Here is a 19698-nt window from a genome sequence, read left to right as displayed (position 1 = left end):
TTTGTATCACAAGGGTTTCAAGATATCTAGTTTACTACGTTCCTGGAAACAGAAGGTATTAATTTCTTCTATCGTGTGGTTTCTAAACATCCCAGTGGCCCTTCTCTGAGCATTCCTATGCCCTTCTCTGAGCATTCCTATTTAGTTAATGTCAATTTTTCCTGTGGACGCTAGCCGCATCACATTTCTTGAGATACGACCTGACCAGAATGCAAGGTAGTCATTATTTCTCTTACTCTGTATACACTGTATCAATTCATTCAGCCTCGGAGTACAGCAGGATATTGAACACTGGGTCATTACTAATTTACTCGGAATTTCTGCTTGACTGAAAATTTATAGATCTTTTCCACAGATGATTTTACTTCTTCTTTTAAATAAATTTAATTTATTTTTTAGCTGCACTGGGTCTTCATTGCTGCACGCGGGCTTTCTCTAGTTGCGGCAAGTGGGGGCTACTCTTCATTGCGATGCACATGCTTCTTATTGCGGTGTCTTCTCTTATTGTAGAACACGTGCTCTAGGCATGCTGGCTTCAGTAGTTGTGGCTCACAGGCTCTAGAGCGCAGGCTCAGTAGTTGTGGCGCACAGGCTTAGTTGCTCTGCGGCATGTGGGATCTTCCCAGACCAGGGCTGGAACGTATGTCCCCTGCACTGGCAGGTGGATTCTTATCTACTGCACCACTAGGGAAGTCCTGATTTTACTTTTTGAAATGTAAATACAGGACTGTTTTTTTGGGGGGATGGGTAGGTTTTTTGTTTTTGTTTTTTGGTCTTTAGTGCCCATCGCAGAGTGGGTTCTTAGTAAATAAATGAATAACTTTATTTATTTATTTATTTTTGGCCACATTGCGCAGCTTGTGGGATCTTTGTTCCCTGATCAGGCATTGAACCCAGGCCCTCAGCAGTGAAAGCGTGGAGTCCTAACCACTGGACCACTGAGGAATTCCTCAATGAATGAATGACTTTCCATCTCTCACTTTAAAACTTTTCCATATTGGATATGACATTGTTTTAGCATAAGATAATTTTGAATCCTGATCCTGTTATTCAATATATTAGCTACCCTTTGGGTATTATATCATCTGTAAATTGGATGTTTTCATTCAAATAGCTAGGGACAGAGTCAAGGACAGAGCCCTGAAGCACTGAAGATTTCTTTCTAGGTTGATATCAATTACTTAATTCAGTTTTTTGTGTGTTGGTTTTGGTTTTTTGCCCAGCCATGAGTATACTTAGATGTACTATTTTCCCACTGATTATTTCACAATTGTCCACCAGGTTAAAGTGAGAAGCTTTGTCAGATGCTCTGCAGTGGGGGGATGGGCTAGGGGAGCACTCTGCAGAACCCTCCAGGTTAGGGGCCTAAAACACCCCTGACCTGAGGAAGAGGAGCCTGTAAGGAGCCCTAATACTTTACGCTTTAACACTCCTGGGCAGGTGCTGGTGGATGTGCCCTGTACAACAGACCGCCACTCCCTTCATGAGGAGGAGAACAACATCTTTAAGCGTTCAAGGAAGAAGGAGCGGCAGATGTTGCCTATGTTGCAGGTGCAGCTTCTTGCGTGAGTAATAGATACAGAAACTCAGGACTTTGGGCCACAGTGCTGTGGTGGGGTCTGGCCACCTGGGGGGCTTGGGGGCTAGAAGCTGTTGCCAAGACCATTACCCATAGAAGGGTCTTCTGGCTGGGAATCTGCCTGGAGGAGACAATCATCATTGGATGGTCTTTCTCTGGGACATAAAGACTCTATGTGGAGATTGGTTCAAGATGGCGTAGAATGATGTGCGCTCACTCCCTCTTGTGAGAGCACTGGAATCACAGCTAACTGATGAACAGTCATCAACAGGAAGACACTGGAACTCAACAAAAGAGATATCCCACATCCAAAGACAAAGGAGAAGCCACAATGAGATGGTAGGTGGGGCGCAATCACAATAACATCAAATCCCATAACCGCTGGGTGAGTGACTCACAAACTGGAGTGAAGGTTCTGAGCCCTACGTCAGGCTTCCAAACCTGCGGATCTGGCAGTGGGAGGAGGAATTTCCAGAGAATCAGACTTTGAAGGCTAGTGGGATTTGATTGCAGGACTTTGACAGGACCGGGGGAAACAGACTCCACTCTTGGAGGACACACACAAAGTATTGTGCGTATCAGGACCCAGGGAGAAGGAGCAGTGACCCCATAGGAGACTGAACCAGACCTACCTGCTAGTGTTGGAGGGTCTCCTGCAGAAGCGGCAGGGACAAGGACACTGGCAGCAGAGGTTCTGGGATGTACTCCTTGGCATGAGCCCTCCCGGAGCCCACCATTAGCCCCACCAAAGAGCCTCTAGGCTCCAGTGCTGATCACCTCAGGCCAAACAACAAACAGGGAGGGAGCTCAGCCCCACCCATCAGCAGGCAATCTGATTAAAGTTTTACTGAGCTCTGCCCACCAGAGCAACACCCAGCTCTACCCACCACCAATCCTTCCCATCAGAAAGCTTGCACAAGCCTCTTAGATAGCCTCATCTGCCAGAGGGCAGACAGCAGAAGCAAGAAGAACTACAGTCCTGCAGCCTGTGGAACGAAAACCACATTCACAGAAACATAGACAAAATGAAAAGGTAGAAGACTATGTACCAGATGAAGGAACAAGATAAAATCCCAGAAAAACAACTAAATGAAGTAGAGATAAACAACCTTCCAGAAAAAGAATTCAGAATAATGATAGTGAAGATAATCCAGGACCTCAGAAAAAGAATGGAGGCAAAGATTGAGAAGATGCAAGAAATGTTTAATAAAGACCTAGAAGAATTAAAGAACAAACAGAGGTGAACAATACAATAACTGAAATGAAAAATACACTAGAAGAAATCAATAGCAGAATAACTGAGGCAGAAGAACAGATAAGTGATCTGGAAGACAGAATGGTGGAATTCACTACCACAGAACATGATAAAGAAAAAAGAATGATAAGAAACGAAGACAGCCTAAGAGACCTCTGGGACAACATTAAACGTACCAACATTCACATTATAGGGGTCCCAGAAGGAGTAGAGAGAGACAAAGGACCTGAGAAAATATTTGAAGAGATTATAGTTGAAAAATTCCCTAACATGGGAAAGGAAATAGCCACCCAAGTGCAGGTAGAGCAGAGAGTCCCAGGCAGGATAAACCCAAGGGGAAACATGCTGAGATACATAGTAATCAAATTGACAAAAATTAAAGACAAAGAAAAATTATTGAAAGCAACAAGGGAAAAATGACAAATAATATACAAGGGAACTCCCATAAGGTTAACAGCTAATTTCTAAGGAGAAACTCTACAAGCCTGAAGGGAGTGGCATGATATATTTAAAGTGATGAAAGGGAAGAACCTACAACCAAGATTACTCTACCTGGCAAGGATCTCATTCAGATTCGATGGAGAAATCAAACGCTTTCCAGACAAGCAAAAGCTAAGAGAATTCAGCACCACCAAACCAGCTCTACAACAAATGCTAAAGAAACTTCTCTAAGTGGGAGATACAGGAGAAGAAAAGGACCTACAAGAACAAACCCAGAATAATAAAGAAAATGGTAATAGGAACATACATATCGATAATTACCTTAAATGTGAATGGATTAAATGCTCCAACCAAAAGACACAGGCTCACTGAATGGATACAAAGACAAGACCCACATATATGCTGTCTACAAGAGACCCACTTCAGACCTAGGGACACATACAGATTGAAAGTGAGGGGATGGAAAAAGATATTCCATGCAAATGGAAATCAAAAGAAAGCTGGAGTAGCAATACTCATATGAGATAAAATAGACTTTAAAATAAAGAATGTTATAAGAGACAAGGAATGACACTACATAATGATCAAGGGATCAATCCAAGAAGATGATATAACAATTATAAATATATATGCACCCAACCTAGGAGCACCTCTATACATAAGGCAAGTGCTAACAGCTATAAAAGATGAAATCAACAGTAACACAATAATAGTGAGGGACTTTAACACCTCACTTACACTAATGGACAGATCATCCAGACAGAAAATTAATAAGGAAACACAAGCTTTAAATGACACAGTAGACCAGATAGATTTAATTGATATTTATAGGACACTCCATCCATAAACAGCAGATTACACTTTCTTCTCAAGTGCACACGGAACATTCTCCATGATAGATGACATCTTGGGTCACAAATCAAGCCTTGGTAAATTTAAGACAATTGAATCAAGCATCTTTTCCAACCACAGCGCTATGAGATTAGAAATAAATTACAGGGAAAAAAACCGTAAAAAACACAAACACATGGAGGCTAAACAATATGTTACTAAATAACCAAGAGATAACTGAAGAGATCAAAGAGGAAATAAAAAAATACCTAGAGACAAATGACAATAAAAACATGACGATCCAAACCTGTGGGATGCAGCAAAAGCAGTTCTAAGAAGGAAGTTTGTAGCAGCACAATCCTACCTCAAGAAACAAGAAAAGTCTCAAATAAACAATCTAACCTTACACCTAAAGAAACTAGAGAAAGAAGAACAAACAAAACCCAAGGTTAGTAGAAGGAAGTAAATCATGAAGATCAGAGCAGAAATAAATGAAATAGAAACAAAACAATAGCAAAGATCAATAAAACTAAAAGCTGGTTTTTTGAGAAGATAAACAAAATTGATAAACCATTAGCCAGACTCATCAAGAAAAAGAGGGAGAGGACTCAAATCAATAAAATTAGAAATGAAAAAGGAGAAGTTACAACAGACACTGCAGAAATACAAAGCATCCTAAGAGACTACTACAAGCAACTCTATGCCAATAAAATGGACAACCTGGAAGAAATGGACAAATTCTTAGGAAGGTATAACCTTCCAAGACTGAACCAGGAAGGAATAGAAAAACATGAACAGACCAATCACAAGTAATGAAATTGAAACTGTGATTAAAAATCCTCCAACAGGGACTTCCCTGGTGGTGCAGTGGTTAAGAATCTGCCTGCCAATGCAGGGGACATGAGTTTGAGCCCTGGTCTGGGAAGATCCCACATGCTGTGGAGCAACTAAGCCCGTGCACCGTAACTACTGAGCCTGCACTCTAGAGCCCACGAGCCACAGCTACTGAGCCTGTGTGCCACAACTACTGAAGCCTGCGCGCCTAAAGCCTGTGCTCTCCAACAAGAGAAGCCACCATAATGAGAAGCCTGTGAACTGCAATGAAGAGTAGCCCCCACTTGCCGCAACTAGAGAAAGCCCATGCGCAGCAACGAAGACCCAATGCAGCCAAAAAAATTAGTTGAATAAAATAAATAAATTAAAAAAATAAACAAACAAAAGTCCAGGACCAGATGGCTTCACAGGTGAATTCTATCAAACATTTAGAGAAGAGCTAACAGCTATCCTTCTCAAAGTCTTCCAAAAAATTGCAGAGGAAGGAACACTCCCAAACTCATTCTACAAGGCCACAATTACCCTGATACCAAAACCAGACAAAGATACTACAAAAAAAGAAAATTACAGACCAATATCACTGATGAATATAGATGCAAAAATCCTCAACAAAATACTAGCAAACAGAATCCAACAACACATTAAAAGGATCATACACCATGATCAAGTGGGATTTATCCCAGGGATACAAGGATTCTTCAATATATGCAAATCGATCAATGTGATACACCATATTAACAAATTGAAGAAGAAAAACCATATGATCATCTCCATAGATGCAGATAAAGCTTTTGACAAAATTCAACACCCATTTATGATAAAAACTGTCCAGAAAGTGGGCATAGAGGGAACCTTCTTCAACATAATAAAGGCCATGTACCACAAACCCACAGCAAACATCATTCTCAATGGTGAAAAACTGAAAGCCTTTCCACTAAGATCAGGAACAAGACAAGGATGTCCACTCTCACCATTATTATTCAACATAGTTTTGGAAGTCCTAGACACAGCAATCAGAGAAGAAAAAGAAATACAAATTGGAAAAGAAGAAGTAAAACTGTCACTGTTTGCAGATGACATGATACTATACATAGATCATCCTAAAGATGTCACCAGAAAACTACTAGAGCTAATCAATGAATTTGGTAAAGTTGCAGGATACAAAATTAATGCACAGAAATCTCTTGCATTCCTATACACTAACAATGAAAGATCAGAAGGAGAAATTAAGGATACAATCCCATTCACCATTGCAACAAAAAGAATAAAATACCTAGGAATAAACCTACCTAAGGAGGTAAAAGACCTGTACTCAGAAAACTATAAGACACTGATGAAAGAAACCAAAGATGACACAGGGAGAGATACACCATGTTCTTGGATTGGAAGAGTCAATATTGTGAAAATGACTATACTACCGAAAGCAATCTACAGATTCAATGCGATCCCTATCAAATTACCAATGGCATTTTTTACAGAACTAGAACAAAAAAATCTTAAAATTTGTGTGGAGACACAAAAGACCCTGAATAGCCAAAGCAGTCTTTTTTCTTGAGGGAAAAAAGCGGAGCTGGAAGAACCAGACTCCCTGACTCCAGACTATACTACAAAGCTACAGTAATCAAGAGAATATGGTACTGGCATAAAAGCAGAAATATAGATCAATGGAATAGTATAGAAAGCCCAGAGATAAATCCACGCACCTGTGGTCAACTAATCTATGACAAAGGAGGCAAGGATATACAATGGAGAAAAGACAGTGTCTTCAATAAGTGGTGCTGGGAAAACTGGACAGCTACATGTAAAAGAATGAAATTAGAACACTCCCTAATACCATACACAAAAATAAACTCAAAATCAATTAAAGACTTAAGTGTAAGGCCAGACACTATAAAACTCTTAGAGGGAAACATAGGAAGAACACTCTTTGACATAAATCACAGCAAGATCTTTTTTGACCCACCTCCTAGAGTAATGAAAATAAAACCAAAAATAAACAAATGGGACCTAATGAAACTTAAAAGCTTTTGCAGAGCAAAGGAAACTATAAACAAAACGAAAAGACAGCCCTCAGAATGGGAGAAAATATTTGCAAATGAATAAACAAAGGATTAATCTCCAAAATATATAAACAGCTCATGCGGTTCAATGTTAAAAAAACAACCTAATCAAAAAATGGGCAGAAGACCTAAATAGAAATTTCTTCAAAGAAGACATACAGATGGCCAAGAGACACATGAAAAGCTGCTCCACATCACTAATTATTAGAGAAGTGCAAATCAAAACTACAGTGAGGTATCACCTCACACCGGTCAGAATGGGCATCGTTAGAAAATCTACAGACAGCAAATGCTGGAGAGGATGTGGAGAAAAGGGAACCCTCTTGCACTGTTGGTGGGAATGTAAACTGATACAGCCACTATGGAGAACAGTATGGACGTTCATTAAAAAACTAAAAATAGAATTACCGTATGACCCAGCAATCCCACTTCTGGGCATATACCCAGAGAAAACCATAATTCAAAAAGACACATGCACCCCAGTGTTCATTGCAGCACTATTTACAATAGCCAGGTCATGGAAGCAACCTAAATGCTGACAGATGAATGGATAAAGAAGATGTGATACATATATATACAATGGAGTATTAGCCATAAAAAGGATCGAAATTGGGTCATTTGTAGAGACATAGATGGACCTAGAGACTGTCATACAGAGTGAAGTAAGTCAGAAAGAGAAAAACAATATATGCGTATATTAACTCGTATGTGTGGAATCTAGAAAAATGGCACAGGTGAACTGGTTTGCAAGGCAGAAATAGAGACACAGATGTAGAGAACAAACGTATGGACACCAAGTGGGGAAAGCGACGGGGAGGGTGGTGGTAGTGATGGGATGAATTGGGAGACTGGGATTGACATATATACGCTAATATGTATAAAATAGATAACTAATAAGAACCTTCTGTATAAAAAAATAAATAAATAAAATTCAAAAGAAAAGAAAAGACTGTGTGGTAGGACATGCATAGCAGGATGGGCTGCACAGATTCACTTTTACCTCTATGCTAGTCCCCATGTCAGTGAGTAGCACAATTTTGAAAAATAATTACTGAGGTTAAGGCTCTGTAGAGCTGGGGTAGGGACTCAGTCCATGGGCAGCATCAGGGTTTGGTTTACAACCAGAGTCAAAGATCAGGGGACCATTTCAAAAGGACTTTTGGAGGAGAGCCCATGGAGTAAGGTTGGGTTGCTCTCAGCTTTGAGAACAACTTTCAGGTGGTGTCAGTGTGGAAGGCACTTCAGAGGCTAACACAGCTACCCATCCCACAATACACTCCCCTATCCTTCCAGCTTCTTCTGATGCGCTTCTACTTCTGGGAAGCTCACTAGTCACTGGTACTTTCTCTTTCTGGTTACAGGGCTGGACTCCTTGCCACCAAACCAGGAGGCCACGTTGTCTATTCCACCTGCTCACTCTCACACTTACAGAATGAGTATGTGGTGCAAGGCACCATCGAGCTCCTGGCCAATCAATACGACATCAAGGTTCACGTGGAAGACCTGACTCACTTCCGAAAGCTTTTCATGGACACATTTTCTTTCTTCCCATCCTGCCAGGTTGGGGAGCTGGTAATCCCAAACCTCATGGCCAATTTTGGGCCTATGTACTTTTGCAAAATGTGTAGAATGACGTAGCATCACCCTGTTCCTGAAGTCCTGTTGTAAGAAGACAAAGGGTGTACTCTTGTGGAGACGAGTGCCAGAGATGCACTCTGGCCTATCTCCATCCCATTCATGTCTTTCTGTAGACAGTTTTCAGCAGTAGGAAGTAAGAGTTTTTCTGTCCTGCTGTCCAATTGTGGAGTATCAGCACGTTTCTAACTCACTTACGCCCCACTTCCAACCCCTACTCCCCATCTCTGAGCCTGTGCTAAAGGTTCCTGCCCCATTAGGGGCTTAGGAGGAGGAACCAGTGAGCAGGGCCACTCTTTAAGCTGTAAACTTGGGAAGAAGCATTTAGCCAATAAAATTGTTGAAGCTACATGGAGCTGGGACTGTAGTTGGGGGGGCCTCATGTCAGTCCAAGTAGTGTTAGTTCCTTTTGTACCCAGGTACCCAAAGCACAGGACCTCAGCCTGGTTACAGGCCTCTGGTTACAGAGCCCGTCTCACACTTGAGGTGAGTTCTGCATGATAAGTCTTGAGCAGCTGAAGGGCTTAAACAAGCCTACCAAGTTTCTCCATATGTCCCATGATCTAATTTAAGGAACAAGTAACTAAAATGTTAAGCCAGTGCACAATAATCTGCTTACTTACTTTGAGAAAGCTCTCTTGAGCTGAATAATTCTAGCCATTCCTCCTGCTGTCAACAGCACTGTTTCCCAAATGTGGCTGGGAAGAGGTCTAGTGGCTCCTGTGGCTTCTGTGCTCTAGAGCCTGTGAGCCACAGCTACTGAGCCTACGTGCTACAACTACTGAAGCCCACGTGCCTAGAGCCCATGCTCCGCAACAAGAGAAGGCACCGCAATGAGAAGCCCGGGCACTGCAATGAAGAGTGGCCCCCACTTGCTGCAACTAGAGAAAGCCTGTGCGCAGCAGCAAAGACCCAACACAGCCAAAAATAAATAAATTTTTAAAAAATTAGAAAAAAAGAATGTTCATAGTAACCCTGGTCACAAAAGCACACCCAAATGCCCATGAGAGTGGACAAATAAAATGGAATATTCACACAGTGGAACACTATACAGGTGTCAAAACAAATGAGCTACAATAACACATAACAATATGAATGATTCTTAGCAAAAATATATTAAATGAAAAGTTTAGTCCCAAAGATTAGATGTAGCATGATGCCCTTTAAAAATAAAACTTTATTCTTTTTTGTTGTTATTTACATACGATATAATTTATCATTTTAAATGTACCATTTAAATGAATTTTGATAATTCATTATAGTAGTATAGCCATCATCACCATCAAAATATAGAAAATAATTCCATCTTCTAAAAAGTTTCCTTGTGCTCCTTTGCACTTAATCCCCTTCTCCCACTCCTGGTCCCAGGTAATCACTAATCTGCTTTCTGTCACTACAGTTTTGCCTATTCTAGAATTTCACATTATGGAAGAGACAGTTGATTTACAGCTGGATTGCAAAGGCTGTCTTTATCTGGATGTCTGTTTTTTCACTCTTGGCCGAGGTAAGGGCATTGGTATTTCTAATGTGCTATTTAACTCTGAAGCTCCCCTGACTCCCAAGGTCACTTTCTTTGCTGACGGTTTACAGCTGGCCTAACTAATTACATGTGTGTGGCTTGACTACATGGCCAGAGTAGCATAAAAAAGATCTGAGCTCTCCCACAGCCAAGATTCCCCACACAGATCATGGAGATTCAATCCAAAGATAGAGTACTTTGCTTCACATCCTTGCTAATACTTGGTATTATAAATTTTAAACTTCACATCCTGTCCCAATGCATTATAGCTTTGCTACTTCCTTCACCAAGACACAGTGTCTCTTTCCTCACCCCTTGAATCTGGGCTGACTGTATGATTTGCTTTGACCAGTTAAATTTGGTGGAATGAATGTGAGTAAATTCTAAGCTTAGGCCTCAAGAGGCCTTGCAGCTTTCAGTCTCACCTTGGAACTTTTCTACTGCCATGTGAAGAAGCATGTGATGGACACCAAGCTAAGACCTTCTAACCTCAATTAAGTGGTTAAATGACCCAAACTGCATGAGTGACTCCAGTCAAGACAAGGTTAGCTTGCTGATTCCCAGAATCATGAGTAATTAAAATGGTTGTTTTTAAACCGCTGAGTTTTGGGGGTGGTTTGTTACACAGCAACAAATAATTGACACGTGTGGAAAACCCAAATCTGACTGTCATTTACCTGCTTACAATCCTTTGTTCTCTCTGCATTGCCTGCAGGATCAAGTCCAAACTCTGCCCTGGTCCCTGGTTGTTGATTCTATCTCTGCTATCCCCCAATGCTCCCTTCTCTCACAAATTCTTTGTGTATCCCAAGCATAACCTGTCCCCTGGTGCCTCTGTATCATGACACATTGTCTTCTCTGTCTGAATGCCCTTTTCTCTCTGTTCGTGCTAGCCCAGATTTCCACCCCCTCCAGGAAGCTTTCTCTGATTTTCTAAAGCAGACTGCGTTGTTCCCTTTTCTGTGCTTCCCCAGCCCTCTGTATATATTAGGAATATAACACTTCCCTTGTGTGCTTTCTCTCCTCACCCCATCCCCAAACTGAGAATTATTCGGGGCAGGAAGCTAGTATCTTGCATCTCTAACCCCCCAGCACCAATGTGTTTGGTACATAAAAGGCATGAGTAGAGACTGAGTATCTCATATGTGCTAGGCCTCATCCAAGATACTAGAGAGAGGGGTGATCAGAATGGACAAGGTCTTTGTTCTCAAGGGATGTACAATCTAGTGGGCAAGAAAGATAAGAAATTACAGATGAATTACAACTAAATGACAAGTGAGCAAAGTACTGAGAGAAGTGTACAGTGCGTATACCTGGGAGACCTAACGTAGCCTGGAGGAAGACATGTTCAAACAGACCTGGGGATGAGGAGGCGGTAGATTAGTGAGGCAGAGGAGGAGGTTGTGTGTGTGTGACGGCTGTCCTCCAGCAGAGATAACAACAGGCTGTGTGACTGAAGCTCCTGAGGCTGGAGAGATAGACTCCCGGGACCTGAAAGAGGTCTAGTATGTTGCAATACAGAGAGAAGGGGATGCTTGTGAAATATGAGGTCAGAGAACAGGCAGAAGTCAACGGCACCAGGGATGGCAGGCTCTGAAGGAGTGAGTACTTGGAGTAATTGGAAGCCAATGCAGGAGTTTTAAGCTGGAAAGTGACCTGATCAGATTTCCATGGGCCTCCTGCTGGGAGTATGGTTATCAATAGTATTTGCTGAATGAGGAAGTTAAATAACTGATTCAACAGAAAATGCTTCTGAAGGTCAGTCCAATACTTAAGCTTCCTCAGCCCTCCCCTGTCTGAGTAAAGGGAGCTGTTGAATTCCCTGCTGTTCAGACTGAAGTTTGAGGTGACCCACTAGGAGGCACACTGGCAAAGTCAGGTGTACCTGGGAGGGTGACCAGGTTGGAGAGGAAACTGAAAGTTCCATCCTGGGAAGAAGAACTCGGAGCATTAAGCCAGGAGACAGCTGTTCTCTTGCTCTCTATGCATTCCCTGCTCAACCAGTGCCTGCTTCACCTGCACCCTACTCATCTGACTGACCTTCCTACATGCTTGCCCCAGGCCCTAGCTAATGATTGTTCTAACTTTAGCCACCATGATAGCTTATCATAGGGGTAGTGAGAGGTGTGCCCTTCTGCTGGTTTCCCTGGTAACCAATAAGCCAACCTAACATCAATTCCCCCTATAACTGGTAACCTACACCTACCCCTGGGAGTGAAGACTGCCACCAAGTCTGGCCCCGCCAAGTCCAGCCCTGCTGCAGAGGGGTTTCACTCCAGGACCTTGCACAGACATGTAAGCTCCCTCTATCCATTAAACCGCTGATGTCTCTGTTGCTGAAAGAGAGAGAGAGAGAGAGAGAGAGAGAGAGAATGAGAGAGAGAGAAGAGAGAGAGAGAGAATGAGAGATGCCTGTATCTAAATAGGACTGTTCTGAGGCAGGGGGTGCAGGTGTGTTTTGAGTGTCTCCAGAGTCAGTAGAGCTGGGGTCAGTAGAAGAAAGCTGTAGTGAGCCAGATTGCAGATCAATAGAAAACCTTTAAACTAGTGCTTTCTGGACTGTGGTTCACAACCATAATTCATTCGTGGTCATGGAAGCAGTTTTGTGCGTATGGTAGGCATTAGGATTTTTCAGAGATAGCTAGTTAGTTATTCCTCTTCCTGAAGGAAAGGTTACTCCTCTTCCTCAGAAGAGTTGCCTTCCCCACTGCCTCTGTAGTTGGGCATGGCTATGTGACTTGTTTTATGAAATATTAGTAGAAGTGGTGTCTTTCTTCCACATTTCTGGATGGAAGCGTTGAGAGTGAACATCAGGTTTGCCGTGTCATTCCCACTACAGTGACCATGGAAACATACGTTGAGATGGAACTTACATCAGCCTGAGTGCCTAAGTGACTTTGTTGAGCAGAACCCCCTGTGGACCTGCATTAGACATGGGGCGAGAGTGAAAAATAACTGCCATGTTCAGCCTCTGAGAGTTTGTGTTGTTACTGAAGTATAACTTGGTCTCTCTCTCTTTTCTTTTTTTTTTTTGGCTGCGAGGCTTGCGGGAACTTAGTTCCCCCACCAGGGATTGAACCCAGGCCCTCAGCAGTGAAAGCATGGAGTCCTAACTACCGGACCGCCAGGGAAGCCCCTACCTTGGTCTCTTTTGACCTATCCAGCAGGCATGGATCAGCTCCTTATTTTTTTTCTTATTGATTTTTTTTTAAATCAAAGTATAGTTGATTTACGATCTTGTGTTAGTTTCACGTATACAGCAAAGTGATTCAGATATATATATATATATATATACACACACATATATGTACATAATACTTTTTTTGATTATTTTTCATTATAGGTTATTACAAGATATTGAATATAGTTTCCTGTACTATACAGTAAATCCTTGTTGCTTATCTATTTTATGTATATTTTTAACAAAAGAGAATAGAATAGAAAATATCAGATGCAAACCAATCTATAGTGACAACAGATCAGTGGTTGCCTAGGGAAGGCTAGATTACACAGGACCATGAGGAAACTTTTGGGGATGATAGATGTCTTGATGGTGGTAATGATTTTACATGTATGTACATATGTAAAAAACTCATGGTACTGTATACTTTAAATATGTGCAGTTTATTGTGCACCAGTTATATCTCAAAGCTATAAGATGTATGCATAGAAAACAACACATTTTAAAAGATCATATACAAACAAAAAGATAGGCATTAAACAAATTATGAGTTGCTTATGGGTGGAGGGAGGATAAGACTGGGGAACAAAGATAAAAAATAAACAGGGCTTCCCTGGTGGTCCAGTGGTTGAGAGTCCGCCTGCCGATGCAGGGGACATGGGTTCGTGACCCGGTCCGGGAAGATCCCACATGCCGCGGAGCGGCTGGGCCCGTGAGCCACGGCCACTGAGCCTGCACGTCCGGAGCCTGTGCTCCGCAACGGGAGAGGCCACAACAGTGAGAGGCCCGCGTACCGCAAAAAAAAAACAAAAACAAACAAAAAAACCCCAGATAATATATGAGAGGGGCTTGGATGGATTAATGATGATAATGTTCTGTGAACTGAGGGGTATGATGAATTCAATCCCTCTGCACCTGATGGGATAAATGGATGAATGAACAAACTATTAGTTAGGAAAGGTGGCTGGTGGTATGCCTTCTTGAGTTGTGTTGGTCTTACCTCCCAGGAGGCTCTTCCCCTGACTCAAGAGTGTTGACTGGTCAGGAGATGGAATGTGACCAAGAAGTGGGCAGGTAGGCTGGGACTCCTACAATGTCACTGTCCCTTTCTCTTTTTTCCCTTCCTTGTCTGTTCTAGGGGACCAGAGTCATACAGTTCCTCTTTGTTCTGTTCCTCGCAAGCCCTGATTCCCTTAGTTGTTGCCCTTCCCAAACTGGGACACTTCATTTAGAGAATATTTCATCAGACTCGAAACTGGACTGTTATTTTATTTATTGAAGGTGGCAGGGAACAGCCCCAAAGTCACAGCAGTTCCAAAACAGTACTCTGTCTATTCCCAAGAATGTCCTCACTGCCCATTCCTGCTTGGACCTTCCCCAGGTCTTTCTTGGGGAAGACCCTGGCTCCCTCTGGTGTCTTAGACTGCTGCTCCTTTTCCTTCAATTTGATATCACCTGCTTTCTATCTCCTAAGAATCTTACTCTTTTGGGGGTTGGTTTGTTTACCAATAATGCCTCTGTTATTCTTTTTGTTGTTGTTATTCTTTTAAAAATATGTTCTTCTGTTATTTTAATGAAGAAGGTAAATGCTTTATCTGCAAAATACATGTGCATCATCTGCCATCTGGAACCTGAGGCCTCTGAATTGGGTCTTGAAGGATCAATAGAAGTTTACCAGGCAGTGTGTGTTGCAGGGTTGGGGTGAAGATTTTGGAGGAACATCGGACATTAGAGGCCAAGGGAAGTGTGTTCAAAGGCACAGAATAATACTGGGACTTAAAGTGTTTGAGGAAGGCCGAGAAATGAGTTAGGACCTTCCTTTGTACATGTGCTCATTCTGACAGTCTGCCAGAGTCGTTAGATACTGAGTTTGAACCCTACCCGTGTGTTCACCCAACTTACAGAACCAGATGAGGGCATCCACTAGAACTGTGGGCTCTGTCTCTCTTAGATGCCCCTGTTTGTGAAGGAAGTTGTAAGCAGGTTGTCACCAACTTGAGCAGAAGCCAGAGAGCTTGGTAGCTGAATATCTAGACTGTCAGCATAGTGACATCAGAGTCACTGAGGACAATGGCCCCACACCTTCTGGTTTCAAAGGGATTCACCTTGGTAGAGTCAGGAATTGCAAAAATTCCAGTCCTAGAGAGCCAAGGGCAAGAGGCCTCTTTGGGATGTATCAGGATTCAGTAGCAGGCAGCCCAAGAGAGAAGAACCAGAGTCACCTGAGGGAACCTTGGGAGGGTAGATTTGTTTTAGACACCAAGAAGTTCTGTCTACCTCTAGTCAAAATTCTGAATGTCCCTCAAAGGTATACTGATTTTACAAAAGCCATCCTCACTTTGCAGAATGGTTCCCCAGATGAGTTCTTTAAATAAGATAGATTTATGTTAAGATTTGATTTATACACAACCTACCAAGAATATACCCTCTGTGAAGTACGAGGTAAATATATAATGATGTCCTACTGATGCTTCTTGAGAAGGGGGGCATGTGATTTTCTGCATGTCTGGTTTTCAAAAACTGGTTTGCCACCCACGAGATGTTTTCTTCCTCACCGTCTTGGATGCAAAGGTTATGGCATACAAGCTGACTCAATACTCATATTGATGTCACCAGAGCCAAGTGAAAAATATGTAGCGCTCAGGATCAAAATAAAAATGTTTCACTAATAAAATTGCTATTGCTATGGCTCATTTTTAGTCACATTATTTTATTCTGTTATTTTATATAGCCCTTGCTATATGTCAGGCACTGTTCTAAATACTTTACTAAAATTAACTCATTTAATTCTCAATAACCAGTAAGGTAGTACAATACCTCCATTTAACAGATGAGGAAACTCAGGGGCAGAATGGTGAAGAAACTTACCCCACAGTTTCAAATAAAACATTTTGTGTATATCCAAAGGATGACATGGGTTAAAACAGGTTGAGGAAAACAGATTAAGGGTGAGATGTGGTTGGTGTGTTTCCAGGCTAACGACTAGGAACTTTCTTTTTTTTTAATACAAGAAATTTTTTAAATTCTTTTTTTAATTTGTTTTAAAAAAATTTTGGCTGTGTTGTGTTCGTTGCTGCGCCCAGGCTTTCTCTAGTTGCGGCGAGCGGGGGCTACTCTTCGTTGTGGTGTGCGGGCTTCTCATTGTCGTGGCTTCTCTTGCTGCGGAGCACGGGCTCTAGGCGCACAGGCTTCACTAGTTGTGGCACGTGGGTTCAGTAGTTGTGGTGCTCGGGCTTAGTTGCTCCACGGCATACAGGATCTTCCCAGGCTAGGGCTCAAACCCGTGTCCCCTGCATTGGCAGGCGGATTCTTAACCACTGTGCCACTAGGGAAGCCCAGGAACTTTTAATAACAGTTCTAAAGTCTAGGTGTGTGTATCCCTGTTACAGAGGTAGCAGTGAGTCTCAAAGATCCAGGTCTGACTCACAGTGGGCCCCCACTCACTATGGAGTATTAAGCAAGTCCCTGGTTGTCTGGGGGCCTCAGTTATTCATCTGGGCCATGGGGATTGGGAGGTATGTCAATTAGCTATTGCTTTGTAATAGACCAACCCCAAAATTAGTGATTTAAACAACCATTTGTTATTCTGAGTCTGTTGGTTGGCTAGGTTCACTCATGTATCTGCATTCAAGTGGCTCTGCTCATCTTGGCTGGGCTCTCACCTGTGTAAGGGCCTGAGCAGGGACAACTGGCTGAGGTTCTACTCCACATGGCCTCATCCTCAGGAAGGCTAGCTTGGACTTCTTCTTATGGCAGTGGCAGGGTTCCAGGAGAGAGAAAGAAAACAATTCTCTTGCAGCTTAGGCTCAGAACTAACACAACATCCTGTGCACTGCATTCTGATCGTTAAAGCAAGTCAAAGTTCAGCCCAGATTTACAGGGGGTGGGGAAATAGCTCCCTTCTGAAGGGAGGAGCTCTTTGCAAAGAGCGGAGACATAGAAAGCTGTGGTACTGGAATCGTTTGCCATAGGAGACAAACTCTCCCCTCCCTCTGGGGAGAGTGTAAGAGTAGGGGGCCTCTGAGGTGGTTGGGGAGCTCAGTCAGCTGAGGTCAAAGACCTGTCAGTGCTTTGAAATTATAAAATGCCCCACAGGTCCTGCTTCTGAGTGTGGTATCCTATGTCACTTGTGGAACTGTGAGTTCCTTGGAGCCAGGCTGTGCCCTGCTCCTGCCCTCCCCTTCTGTATTGAGGAAAGGCTCACAGAAGTGAAAGAAAACAAAGCAGGGCAGTTACTGAGAACAGGGGCACACTCCCTCTTCTCACCCCCAGAACAAAGACAGGGTTCAAACCCTCTGGAATCTGACAAGCTTCCTCCCCTTCTGCAAGCTCTACCCCTCATCCCTTCTGCCCTGCCCCCACCTCCAACTGAACTTGGCAAGGTATTTACCTGTCTTCCCACTTGACAGCTGAGGATACATAAGGATGACTTGCTCAAGGTCACCAGCTAGTGGGGGAGAACCCTGATACTGCTCAGGAAACCCACCAGGGCCTGCTTGAGCGACTGCACATACAAGTAACTCTAGTTTACACACACCACCTGAGGGCAGGCAAGTGCTGTTTTGTCTCGGGGAATGGTGTGGTGTTGAATTACAGATGCTTTTCTGGTAACACAGGTGGAGGCCTGGAAACCCCAGCCCCACTGGATCCCCACATCCGCCTGCTCTTCCATTCCATGGTCTCTGCCTCCAGCTTTCCTCTCCCCGTCCTCCTCCACATTGCCTTTCCAAAACATTTGTGTCACATCTCTGTTTAAAATAATGAGTCAATGTTTATTGAGCTCTTACAATGGACCAGGTGCTGTTCTAACCTCATTTAATCAGCTGAATTGACTCTTTTGAATTAACTTCCCTTGAATTAACTCATTTAATCTTCACAATTCTATGAAGCAGTCACTATGATTATCTCCTATTTTGCAGATAAGGAAACTGAGGCACAAGAGGTTAAAGTGATTTACTGAAGGTTACACAGTAAGTGGCAAAGTTAGGATTTGAACTCAGGGAGTCTGGTTCCTGAGCTTGGGCTTCTCAGGTCAGAAAACCCCTCTCTGTAGGTCTCTAATAATAACAACAACAATAATATACTGATTAACATGCATGGACTGCTTTCTATAGGCTAGTCCCAGTTCTGGCTGCATTTCATGTGTTAGCTCATTTGGTTCTGACAATAGTACTAGAGAATTGGCCCGGGGGCGGGGGTACTATTATCCTCATTTTACAGGTAAGGAAACTGGGGCACAGTCACACAACAAGGATGGGTTACCAGACACTCCAGCTCCAGAGGCAAACTTTAAACCACTGTGCTATCTGGCTTTCCCAAGGGCTATTCAGCCTAAGGGCCCAGCCTCCAAGGCTTTTTGGATTCATGCCACATGATCTCTGCATTTCCACCAAAGCATGTCTTTTGTTTCTTGGTCTATGCATGTTTTTTCCTTCTCAACCAGACCTTGAGCTCCATAAGGCCTGATTGAAGATCTGGTACCTCCTTCAGTTTCCCCAGCTCACAGCAAGGATCTCACAGACTCCTCCTAACAATCTTGCGAGGTAGGCATTCATCCTTTTACAGGAAAAGGCACGGATTCAAAGAGGTAAAGACAGAACTGGATGGACAGCAGTGTTTCAGCAGACAGAGTTTTCCAGCCACAGAGCCCTTTCCCACATCCCATCCCACAAAGCCTCACTTCCAGGGGCAGTAATGGTAGTACTGCTTGATGGTTAAGAGCAATGGTTTAGGATCGGACCTGAGTTTGAATCCCCACTCAGCCACCTCTGTGACCCACAGAAGTTATTTAACCCCTCTTGTCCTCAGTTACCTCATCTGTAAATGAGGATAATAAAAATGCTTTCCTCATAGGTCTGTTGGGAGGACAAATGAAATAAAGCACATAAAGTCCTGTGAGAAAGGCCTAGATGGGAGAAATATTATGTGTATATATAATCCACCCACCCCACTAATGAAGAGTGTCAGGTCCCCAGACAGAAGCAGTTCTTTCTGTTTCCTGAGTGTGAAATCCAGGAGGGCCCAGGACTGGAAATGAGTGACCCTGGGAAGGTCAGTCTGTGGGAGGTGGCTGAGCAAAAGGACAAGTGACGGGTATTCTGGCCATGAAGAAGAGTCCAGGGAGGGAGACACCGGGTCCCACGGTGGGGGAGGAGAGGGGGCAGCAGGTGGGCTCCCTGAGAGGAACATCCTGTGCCCATCTCTGCCTGGCACCCCAAAGCCCCACGCAGGGGAGAGGTGGGTGCCCTGTGATGCACCGCCCAACCCAAGGTCCTCCAAGGAAGATGCTGCTAAACTGTTTGCGGGGATTAAACAGATCCGGGAGCTCAGCCTATCGCTGCTCTCCGTCCTATTACCCGCAGG

At 43.2% G+C, this 19698-nt stretch overlaps 1 protein-coding gene across 1 annotated transcript in view; it reads left to right on the top strand.

Annotated features, from left to right (window-relative positions):
• NSUN4 (NOP2/Sun RNA methyltransferase 4) overlaps positions 1–19542 on the top strand; it is a 43896-nt gene extending 24354 nt beyond the window's left edge. Inside the window, exons 5-6 of the mRNA XM_030870035.2 lie at positions 1441–1565; positions 8362–19542. Coding sequence (XP_030725895.1) covers positions 1441–1565; positions 8362–8638 — 402 coding nt within the window. The 3' untranslated portion in view covers positions 8639–19542. The remainder of the gene's footprint in view (positions 1–1440; positions 1566–8361) is intronic.
• The last annotated feature ends 156 nt before the right edge of the window (positions 19543–19698 follow it).

The sequence above is a fragment of the Globicephala melas genome, chromosome 1 (assembly GCF_963455315.2).
Source record: "Globicephala melas chromosome 1, mGloMel1.2, whole genome shotgun sequence".
In the NCBI taxonomy this organism is placed as follows: Eukaryota; Metazoa; Chordata; class Mammalia; order Artiodactyla; family Delphinidae; genus Globicephala; species Globicephala melas.
This window is presented reverse-complemented; position numbering and strand designations above follow the sequence as displayed.